The sequence below is a fragment of the Phyllobates terribilis genome, unplaced genomic scaffold (assembly GCF_046119375.1).
Source record: "Phyllobates terribilis strain yellow unplaced genomic scaffold, ASM4611937v1 Scaffold_470__1_contigs__length_1423970, whole genome shotgun sequence".
In the NCBI taxonomy this organism is placed as follows: domain Eukaryota; kingdom Metazoa; phylum Chordata; class Amphibia; order Anura; family Dendrobatidae; genus Phyllobates; species Phyllobates terribilis.
In genome coordinates this window covers 1200875-1213045 of record NW_027363230.1, presented here as the reverse complement: position 1 = coordinate 1213045, position 12171 = coordinate 1200875, and the positions used below count along the sequence as shown (strand labels likewise).

The following is a 12171-nucleotide window of genomic DNA, read 5'->3' as shown; positions in this document are numbered from 1 at the left end:
TTTGCTCATCAGTTCAACCTCAGGTATCTATTCCATTCACTGACCATATCTCCGAGACCTTGGGCCATTGTTCTCAGTCACCACAGGTAGTCTCACATGCAAACCCAGGGGATGGGTTCCACCTGAGAAAATATCTCCACTAAGGCACAATTAGCTGGGGGAGGGAGGGGTGAGCTCTTCTGCCGATTCAGGGGGCTGAACGCTGTGCAGGAGAAAGAGAAGATTCATTGCTAGTCGGACTGAGAGCTGGGTGGTATCACGGGCTGCGGTCGTGATATTCATCATCCGAAGGAGGATATGCTGTGACTGCCAATATACCAGCGGGAGATACAAAAAGCTGTGGGCCAACCAAAAGTTGGGGGACAGTGGGTATCACCTGGTACGGGGCAGTGGAACTACTGATCCCAGGTTGGAAACTCGAGGACTAAGAGAATTGCCTGTTGGACATTTACCTGGAATTGCTGTTCACCGTGGTCAGAACGAATAAAACTAAATTCTTCATCTCTCCCTCCATTCTCCCCACCCATCTCACCTTCTCCTCAGAGCTATTCCTCAATATACAATCCTTTGTCTCCAAACACAGACAGCCACCTCATGCCCTCTCTTGCTCCCACCTACTAACGCTTTCTCTGCTCCTCCTTACTGCCGGCGACATCTCTCCAAATCCTGGCCCTCCTCACCACATCCCTACAATCACTTCCGCCTCCTACCCACGATCTATCCCAAACTCTCGTAACCCTTCTAACCTTAGACCTATACGCCCAGCCCCCGCTTCCCCAGTTCCACTAACAGGAGCTCTATGGAACGCTCGTTCGGTCTGCAATAAACTTTCCTACATTCACGATCTCTTCATCACTAACAAGCTTTCCTTCCTCGGCATCACTGAAACCTGGCTCACCCCCTCCGACACAGCCTCTCCTGCTGCACTTGCGTATGGCGGATTCCACCTCTCCCATACCCCCCGCCCCACCGGCAAGCACGGTGGAGGAATAGGTTTCCTCCTCTCAGAAAAGTGCTCCTTCACCCATATCCCACTGCCGCCCGCAATTACTCTCCCCTCTTTTGAAGTGCACTGCGTACGCATCTACTCCCCATCCAACCTCCAACTGGCTGTCATGTACCGCCCCCCAGGATCAACCACCACTTTCTTTGACCACTTCACCACCTGGCTACTTAATTTCCTCTCCGTTGACATCCCCACTATCCTCATGGGCGACTTTAACATCCCCATTGACACTTCCCTCTCAGCTGCCTCTAAGCTTCTATCCCTCACTTCCTCCTTTGGTCTTACTCAATGGTCTACCACACCCACCCACAAAGATGGCCAAACACTGGTCCTCATCTTCACCCGCCTCTGATCCCTATCTAACCTCTCTAACTCACCTCTCCCTCTCTCTGACCACAACCTACTCACATTCTCTTCTCTCTCCTCCCCGGGGCAACAATCCCCACTCCACAAACTTGCATACCCTCGTAGAAATCTCAAACACCTTGACCTACACTCTCTCTCTGAATCCCTCCTCCCTCTTACAGACATTAGTTCCTTACATGATGCAGATGCTGCTGCCACTTTATACAACACCACAACAGCTGCAGCTCTCGATTCGGTCGCCCCCCTCACACATACCAAGGCTCGCACAATCAACAGACAACCCTGGCACACCAGCCTAACTAAAGAACTGCGACGGGCCTCCAGGGTTGCTGAACGTAGATGGAAAAGGTCCCACTGCCATGAGCACTTCATCGCATTCAAACAGTCCCTCACTACCTTCAAGTCCACACTCACAGCAGCAAAACAAACATACTTTGCATCTCTCATATCCTCCCTGTCTCACAACCCTAAGCAACTATTCAACACCTTCAATTCTCTCCTCCGTCCCTCAGTACCTCCTCCCTCTCCTCTTATTTCAGCCGAAGACTTTGCCTCATTCTTCAAGCAGAAGATTGACACCATCAGACAAAGTTTTTGCCTAAAGCCCCCACAGCCCCCCCCCCCACACACCTACTCAACCCTCCTCCTCCAAAACCACATTCTCCACCATTTCTGAAGATCAACTTTCCTCCTTACTCTCCAAATCACATCTCACCACCTGTAAACTTGGCCCAATCCAGTCCCACCTCATCTCAAACCTTACCACTATCTTCATCCCAGCCCTAGCCCACCTCTTCAACCTGTCACCAACAACTGGTGTCTTCCCCTCATGCTTCAAACATGCCTCAATCACACCCATCCTCAAAAAGCCATCCCTTGACCCATCCTCCGTGTCTAGCTATCGCCCCATATCACTTCTCCCCTATGCCTCAAAACTACTGGAACAACACGTCCATTCTGAACTGTCCTCCCACCTCTCCTCCTGCTCCCTCTTTGACCGCCTACAATCTGGTTTCCGACCGCACCATTCTACTGAAACTGCACTGACTAAAGTCACAAACGACCTACTAACCGCCAAATCTAAGCGATACTACTCTGTCCTCCTCCTCCTAGACCTGTCATCTGCCTTTGACACAGTGGACCATTCCCTCTTACTCCAGACTCTCTCATCTCTCGGCATCACAGACTTGGCCCTATCCTGGATCTCCTCATACCTAACAGACCGGACATTCAGTGTCTCCCACTCACACACCACCTCCTCATCTCGCCCCCTATCTGTCGGTGTCCCCCAAGGTTCAGTTCTAGGACCCCTGCTCTTCTCCATCTACACCTTAGGCCTGGGACAGCTCATAGAGTCTCATGGCTTTCATTATCACCTCTATGCTGATGACACACAGATCTACCTCTCTGGACCCGATATCACCTCCTTACTAACCAAAATCCCACAATGTCTGTCCGCTATTTCATCCTTCTTCTCTGCCAGATTTCTAAAACTTAACATGGACAAAACAGAATTCATCATCTTTCCACCATCTCATTCAACCCTCCCAACTGACCTATCTATCAACGTCATTGGCTGCCCACTCTCCCCAGACCCTCAAGCTCGCTGCCTTGGGGTAACCCTGGACTCGGAACTCTCCTTCAAACCACATATCCAAGCCCTTTCCGCTTCCTGCCGACTCCAACTCAAAAATATCTCCCGGATCCGCACATTCCTAAACCATGAATCTGCAAAAACACTAGTGCACGCCCTCATCATCTCCCGCCTTGACTACTGCAACCTCCTGCTCTGTGGCCTCCCCTCTAACACTCTCGCACCCCTCCAATCTATCCTAAACTCTGCTGCTCGACTAATCAACCTGTCCCCTCGCTATTCCCCGGCCTCTCCTCTCTGTCAATCTCTTCACTGGCTCCCCATTGCTCAGAGACTCCAGTTCAAAACCCTAACCATGACATACAAAGCCATTCACAACCTGTCTCCTCCATATATCTCCGACCTAGTCTCCCGTTACATACCTGCACGCAACCTCCAATCCTCACAAGATCTCCTGCTCTACTCCCCTCTTATCTCCTCCTCCCACAACCGTATACAAGATTTCTCCCGTGCTTCCTCCCTACTCTGGAACTCTCTACCCCAACGTATCAGACTCTCGCCTACCGTGGAAACCTTCAAAAGGAACCTGAAGACCCACCTCTTCAGACAAGCCTACAACTTGCAGTAACCACCGCTCCACCATACCGCTGCACGACCAGCTCTACCCTCACCTACTGTATCCTCACCCATCCCTCGTAGATTGTGAGCCCTCGCGGGCAGGGTCCTCGCTCCTCCTGTACCAGTCGCTGTCACATTGTGTTCAAGATTATTGTTATTGTAATTGTTCTTGTATTATACCCCTTTTTCACATGTAAAGCGCCATGGAATAAATGGCGCTATAATAATAAATAATAATTGCATCGATAACCTGTCTAGGTGATTATTAAAATCCACAACCGCACATCTTTACAGATACTAATAAAGAATATTGTAGTTTTACAATACGGCCTCTAGATCGTCTTTCTTCAGTTTTTTGTTTGTTATGTTTATAGCGATTGGCCATGATATTTAGTCCTAATATATGGTAGGAGTCTATTATTATATTATTGTGATTGATATATGATAAATATTGCTCTCCCTGCTATTGTTCCTATGAATTTCATCTACTATAATGCATAAGGGGCATAATGGGGGCATTACACTGTGTGGGGGCATCATACATACTGCATAAGGGGCATAATGGGGGCATTACACTGTGTGGGGGCATCATACATACTAAAAAAGGGGCATAATGGGGGAATTACACATCCTGCATAAGGGGTATAATGCGGGCATTACACTGTGGGGGCATCATACATACTGCATAATGGGGGCATTACACTGCGTGGGGGCATCATACATCCTGCATAAGGGGCATAATGGGGGCATTACACTGTGTGGGGGCATCATACATCCTGCATAAGGGGCATAATGGGGGCATTACAGTGTGTGGGGGCATCATACATACTGTATAGGGGCATAATGGGGGCATCATACATACCGTATAGGGGCATAATGGGGGCATCATACATACAGCATAAGGGGCATAATGGGGGCATTACACTGTGTGGAATCATACATCCTGCATAAGAGGCATAATGGGGGCATTACACTGCGTGGGGGCATCATACATCCTGCATAAGGGGTATAATGGGGGCATTACACTGAGTGGGGGCATCATACATACTGCATAAGAGGCATAATGGGGACATTACACTGTGTGGGGGCATCATACATACTGCATAAGGGGCATAATGGGGGCATTATACTGTGTGGGGGCATCATACATACTGTATAAGGAGCATAATGGGGGCATTAGACTGTGTGGGGGCATCATACATACTGTATAAGGAGCATAATGGGGGCATTACACTGTGTGGGGGCATCATACATCCTGCATAGGGGGCATAATGGGGGCATTACACTGTGTGGGGGCATCATACATCCTGCATAAGGGGTATAATGGGGGCATTACACTGTGGGGGGGCATCAGACATCCTGCATAAGGGGCATTACACTATGGGGGTCAGTAAAGGGGTCCTGTACTATGAGAACAATACGTTTCCTCCCTTCCTGTCTCCATAGTTGGGTCGTATGTATCTATTACAGGAAACAGAACAAAAACCTTATGATTCTTATAAAGGGGCAACACAAGACCCCAAAAGAGTCACGGTGCTGAGGGGGTTAATGCCCCCTGCGCCCAGTAATGGGGTCTCCACATACCTCCACCTGCAGAGCCGCCACCACATATATGGCTGCTCTGTGCGCACAGGAGCTGTGATGAGGTCACAGGAGGGGAGGAGTCAGGGGTCACATGATCAGGGGCCTCAGTGGATGCAGGACTCTGCTGTGCTGGTTGTCATGGTGCTGGATGAGCTGAAGTTTATGTGTGGGGTCAGGAGGGGTTTACAGTGTGGATGTAGCAGAGCCGCGTGTGTACGAGGTGTACGGAGCAGAGCCGCGTGTGTACAAGGTGTACGGAGCAGAGCCGTGTGTACGAGGTGTACGGAGCGGAGCCGCGTGTACGAGGTGTACGGAGCAGAGCCGCGTGTGTACGAGGTGTACGGAGCGGAGCCGCGCGTGTACGAGGTGTACGGAGCGGAGCCGTGTGTACGAGGTGTACGGAGCAGAGCCGCGTGTGTACGAGGTGTACGGAGCAGAGCCGCATGTGTACGAGGTGTACGGAGCAGAGCCGCGCGTGTACTAAGCCGTTTTTGGTTGAGGTTGATGCTTCCTCTGTGGGGGTTGGCGCAGTATTGTCTCAGGATAACGGGGATGGATTACATCCCTATGCCTTTTTTTCAAAAAAATTTTCGGACACTGAACTGAATTACGATATTGGTAATCGGGAATTATTGGCTATTAAACTCGCATTTGAACACTGGCGCCACTTCTTGGAAGGTGCGGAATTTCCCGTTCAGGTTCTTACGGATCATAAAAATCTGATATATCTTGATGCTGCCAAGCGCCTGAATGCCCGTCAGGCTAGGTGGGCACTGTTTTTCTCGCGGTTTAATTTCTCCGTTACTTACATCCCTGGTACTAAGAATGTTAAGGCGGATGCCTTGTCTCGCAGTTTTTCTCCCATAGTCGGTGCTGAGAAAGAGGAGAACATTTTACAAGAAGGTGTTGTGATAGCTGCTTTAGACTCCGTTTTGGAAGATGAGATTCTTAAAGCACAGGAGAATGCCCCATCTAACACTCCTCATGGGAGGTTGTTTGTGCCTGGGACCTTTAGGAGAGATTTGTTTGTTGAGTGTCACGAATCTCGGTTGGCAGGTCATCCCGGAATCTCTGAGACCAAGAGACTGGTGGGTCGCAGTTTTTGGTGGCCTGGATGGCAGAAGGAAGTCATTAAGTGGGTGCGCCAATGTACTATATGTGCTAGATCTAAGTCCTCACATACTCCTGCTGCGGGGTTGCTTTGTCCTTTGGAGGTTCCCAGTGCTCCTTGGACACATTTGGCTATGGACTTTATAACTGACCTTCCCCCCTCTGAGGGTTTTACTGTCATCTGGGTGGTCATGGACCGTTTTAGCAAGATGTGTCACTTGGTTCCCTTCGTCAAACTGCCCTGCGCTAAAACTCTCGCTAAGGCCTTTGTCAAGGAAATTGTCAGACTTCATGGCGTTCCTACTGACATTGTTTCTGATAGAGGTCCTCAGTTCGTGGCTCGTTTTTGGCGTGCCTTTTGTGACAGGTTGGGAGTTCATTTGTCGTTCTCGTCAGGATATCATCCTGAATCTAATGGCCAGACAGAAAGGAAAAACCAGGATGTTGAGCAGTTCTTGCGTTGTTTTGTGGCAGACAATCAAGAGGGGTGGTCTGAGTTTCTGCCACTTGCTGAATTTGCTCTGAACAATCATACATCTTCTTCTGCTGGTTGTTCGCCTTTTTTTTGTTGTTCTGGGAGACATCCGTCGTTTTGGGTAGTTCTCCAAGTTGGGATCTGCCGTGCCTGAGGAGGAGAATTTTTCCGGTGATTTGGAGAGAGTTTGGACGGATGTGCGTGGTAATCTTCAGGAGGCCAACAGAAAATCTAAAGACTACTTTGATAGGAAACGACAGGTGGTTATGTTCGCTGTTGGTGACATGGTTTGGTTGTCCTCTAGGAATCTGCGGTTGAGGATTCCTTCTAAGAAATTGGGTCCCAAGTTTGTAGGGCCCTTTAAGGTGCTTCAGGTTGTCAACCAATCTGCTGTTAGGTTGGAGGTTCCTACCTCCTGGAGAACTAATCCGGTATTTCATGTCTCTCTGTTGAAAAAAGCTGTTGTATCGGATTGTGACGCCTCTGCCTCTGTTCCCCCGGTGGTGGAGGACGGGGAATATGACATTTCTCGCATCCTTAACTCTAGACGGTATAGAGGTAGTTTGCAGTATCTTGTGGCCTGGAAAGGTTTCGGACCCGAGGATAACTCTTGGGTGAGGTCGGATGATGTTTCCGCGTCCAGACTTATCAGAGCGTTTCACAGGAGATTTCCTGATAAGCCTGGTCCTAGGGGATCCGGAGGATCCTCTTAGAAGGGGGGGTACTGTTAGAACCTTGCTCTTAGGTTTTTTCCTTTGCTGGTCACATGACCTTGTTGGCCTATTTAATCCTGCTCCGCCCTTCTGGCTTTGCTGGACTTCATTGTTTAACTACTTTCTAGCTAGCCTGTGCTCTGTATCTAACTCTGTTAGTTTGCTTGGTCTACGGACCTCTATGTTCTATATATTTTGTTTGTTCGTCTGTCTGCTACTATTTCTGTTAGGAGGTGTCCCATTTTCCTCCCAGTCCTTAGTACTTGTAGGGATTCCTTCCCCACATCTATAGGTCTCCGTACAGACTAGCTTAGGACTTTAGCAGGTCTGATCGCAGGATCAGGTCCCCTGTTACATCGTAGGGATTAAGCTGAGTTCTATCGTAGGGACAGATCTCCTCTCTTTCCTTAGCTCTGGTAGCAGAACATAACAATCATGGTCAAGTCTAAAGAAATTAGCCAAGATACCAGAAAGAGAATTGTGGACTTGCACTTGTCTGGCTCATCCTTGGGTACAATTTCAAGATACCTGAAGGTGCCTCGTTCATCTGTACAAACAATTATGTAACGGGTCTGGGAGGCGGAACCTCTGAGCTACTATACAAGGGGTCGGCCCTTGTAAGGAAGCGGGTGGCGCCCAGGGAAGACGGGCAGGTAGTCACAGACAGGGACAGTCTCTGGGTAAACGGGCAGGTGGTCACGGCAAGTGACCGGGACAGTCTCTGGGTAAACGGGCAGGTGGTCACGGCAAGTGACCGGGACAGTCTGTGGGTAAACGGGCAGGTGGTCACGGCAAGTGACCGGGACAGTCTCTGGGTAAACGGGCAGGGGATCACAGCAAGTGACCGGGACAGTCTCTTGACAGGCGGGTGGTCACGGCAAATGACGGCAGAGCCTCCAGGTAGGCTAGCAGGCTGGTAGCAGGTGGACGCTCCCAGGTGAGCGAGCAAGAGTCTCTGGACAGGCAGGTGGTCATAGCACGTTACGGCAGAGCCTCCAGGTAGGCTAACAGGCAGGTAGCAGATGAGCGCTCCCAGGTGAGCGGGCAAGAGTCTCTGGACAGGCAGGTGGTCACAGCACGTGACGGCGGAGCCTCCAGGTAGGCTAGCAGACAGGTAACAGATGAGCGCTCCCAGGTGAGCGGGCAAGAGTCTCTGGACAGGCAGGTGGTCACAGCACGTGACAGCGGAGCCTCCAGGTAGGCTAGCAGGCAGGTAGCAGATGTGCGCTCCCAGGTGAGCGGGCAGACGGATCCATAGACAGACTGGCAGGGCTGGTAGGCAGACTCTCGGACCGCAGGAATAGTAGCAGGTAGACACGAGACAGGCAGGTATCAGACAGGAAACTGGCAGGAAACTGGAAACGGGACCTGAGGGCTGAAGCAGAGTGATGAACTGTGCTACAACATTGCTCGGGCACCTCCATTTTGGAGGAGGTGCCTTATATATGGTGAAGTCCTCCGGCCATTGGCCGGGGACTCCTTAGGACGACGCGCACGGCCCCTTTAAGAGAGGGGGAGCGCGCGCCCTAAGCACTGTGGCCGGGAAGGAGCGCGCGCTGCCAGCAGAGCGGGAGGAAGACGCCGGGCAGGGACGCCGACGCTACAGTACCCCCCCTTTAGGCCCCCCTTTTTTAGGCCAGACAGAAATTTAGCAAGGATGAGAGGGGCATGGATGTTCTCCCGAGGCTCCCACGTTCTCTCCTCAGGACCAAACCCCTTCCAATCTACTAGAAAAAAGGTCTTTCCTCTTACCCTTTTGGTGGCCAGAATGTTCTCTACCTCAAACTCGTTTTCAGCGGAAACCGGAGCAGGAGGCGTACCTGTAGACTTGGAAAAAGAGTTAAATACCACGGGTTTGAGGAGAGATACATGGAAGGAGTTAGGGATCCGCAAGTTGGCCGGGAGTTTCAATTTATAGGCCACCGGGTTGATCTGATTGATAACCTCCAGTGGGCCGATGAACCGAGGCCCTAACTTGTAGGAAGGAACCTTGAGCCGGACATACTTGGACGAGAGCCAGACTTTATCTCCAGGACGGAATTGTGGAGGATCCAGGTGTTTTTTGTCGGCGTGTTTTTTCATCCGCTCGGACGACTGAAGGAGTGCGGATCGGGTACTCTCCCAAATGGAGGAAAATTCGCTAACGAGAGATTCCGCAGCCGGATTATCCACCGAGGTGGAGACGGGAAATGGGATCCGAGGATGCTGACCGAAGACTACAAAAAACGGGGATTTGGAGGAAGATTCGCTCTCGTGATTGTTGTAAGAGAATTCGGCCCATGGCAGGAGATCCACCCAGTCTGAATGGTGGGCATTAACGAAGTGCCGGAGGTAACTGGTCAGGATCTGATTGATCCGCTCCACTTGACCATTGGACTGTGGATGGTAAGCGGAGGAGAAGTCCAGGGTGACGTCTAGCAGTTTACATGTGGCTCTCCAGAAGTGTGAGGTGAACTCAACCCCACGATCCGACACGATGTGGAGGGGCAGGCCATGAAGACGAAAGATGTGGCGGATAAAGTCTTTAGCCAGCTCGGGTGCAGATGGGAGGCCTGGCAGGGGAATGAAATGAGCCATTTTGGAAAAGCGGTCAGCGACCACCCAAATGACTGTACAACCGGCAGAGACAGGGAGATCTGTTATGAAGTCCATAGCAATATGCTGCCACGGGGCAGCAGGTACAGGAAGCGGAAGGAGGCGACCGGCTGGCAGGTGTCTCGGAACCTTGTTGCGGACGCAGGACACACAGGCAGAAACAAAGTCTATTACGTCCTTGTGCAGGGTAGGCCACCAGTAGTGCGGGTAATAAGCTGGAGGGTCTTTTTGTGACCGGCGTGGCCAGCTAGTTTAGACGAGTGACCCCAGTGTAGGATCTTCTCCCGATCAGGTACCGTTACGAACGTCTTACCGGGAGGGAGACGATTTAAACTCACGGGAGCCACCTGCATTACTCTGGCGGGATCGATGATGTGTTTAGGTTCCTCCTCGAGATCAGACACCAGAAAGGATCGGGACAAGGCGTCCACTTTGATGTTTTTGTCAGCCGGACGAAAATGAAGAACAAAATCAAAGCGAGCAAAAAACAAGGACCACCGGGCTTGGCGCGGGTTAAGTCTCTGGGCACTCTGGAGGTAAGCCAAGTTCTTGTGGTCAGTGTAAATTATTACCGGGTGAAGAGCCCCCTCGAGCAGGTAACGCCACTCCTCCAATGCCAGCTTAATGGCCAATAACTCTCGGTCTCCTATAGAATAGTTGCGCTCAGAAGAGGAGAAGAGTTTGGAGAAGAAGCCGCAAGTTACCATTCTCCCGGAAGACGATTTTTGGGTAAGTACCGCTCCGGCTCCAGAGGAGGAGGCGTCAACTTCCAGGAAGAACTGCTTGTTGCCGTCCGGGCGATGCAGCACCGGGGCGGAAGAGAAAGCCTGTTTTAAGGAAAGAAAGGCTTCCTCTGCTTCGGGCGGCCATTCTCTGGGATTAGTGCCCTTACGGGTGAGCGCGGAAATTGGGGCAGTCCGGGAAGAGAAGTGCGGTATGAAGAGGCGGTAGTAGTTGGTGAAGCCCAGGAACCGCAGAATAGCCTTCAACCCCTCTGGTCGAGGCCACTTCTCGATGGCAGATAGTTTCTCGGGATCCATTCGTAGGCCGGTCTGAGAAATTATGTAGCCCAAAAACGGAAGCGAGGTCTGCTCAAAGAGGCACTTCTCATATTTAGCGTAGAGGTGGTTCTGCCTGAGCCTGAGCAGGACCTGACGAACATCCCTCCGGTGAGTCTGGAGATCCGGAGAGAAGACCAAGATGTCGTCCAGGTACACCACTACGCAGGAGTAGAGAAGGTCCCGGAAGATGTCATTGACCAACTCTTGAAAGACGGCGGGAGCGTTACAGAGACCAAAGGGCATTACCAGATATTCATAGTGGCCGTCCCGGGTGTTGAATGCCGTCTTCCATTCATCCCCCTGACGGATACAGACCAGGTTATACGCCCCACGGAGGTCCAGTTTGGTGAAGATTCTAGCCCCCCTCAGACGGTCAAATAATTCCGGAATGAGCGGAAGGGGGTATTTATTCTTCACCGTGATCTGGTTAAGGCCTCTATAGTCTATACAGGGACGGAGAGAGCCGTCCTTCTTTTTAACGAAGAAGAAGCCTGCTCCTGCCGGGGAGGTAGATTTCCGGATAAATCCCCGGGCCAGATTCTCCTCAATATATACAGACATAGACCGGGTCTCAGCAGCGGACAAAGAGTAAATATGCCCACGGGGAGGAGTAGTACCGGGTAACAGGTCGATTGGGCAGTCGTATGGTCTATGAGGGGGTAATGTCTCTGCCTCTTTTTTATTAAAGACATCAGCATATGACCAATAAGGAATCGGAAGTCCAGGTAGATTAGCTGGGGTAGGAGAAGGACGGACGGGATGGACGGGAACCAAACAAGTCTTATGGCAGTCCTGTCCCCAGCGAAGGACTTCTCCGGTCTGCCAATCAAGCACGGGTGCATGTTTCTGGAGCCAAGGTAGGCCTAGCAAGAGGGCGTGAGAGAGTCCAGGCAGAACATGAAAGAAGATGCTCTCAGAGTGCAGCATTCCCACCTGCAGAGTAATGGATTCGGTGATGAGTTGGATGGGACGTGGTAAGAGGCCCCCATCCACGGCAGCGACAGATAAGGGTACAGCCAGAGGTTTGGTGGGAATGCGGTATTTTTCTA

General features: G+C 51.1%; 1 protein-coding gene across 1 annotated transcript in view; it reads right to left on the bottom strand.

The window, feature by feature from the left end:
* Positions 1-12171, bottom strand: part of LOC141229266 (uncharacterized) — a 51382-nt gene that overhangs the window by 13715 nt on the left and 25496 nt on the right. Inside the window, exon 8 of the mRNA XM_073667452.1 lies at positions 5169-5228. Coding sequence (XP_073523553.1) covers positions 5169-5228 — 60 coding nt within the window. The remainder of the gene's footprint in view (positions 1-5168; positions 5229-12171) is intronic.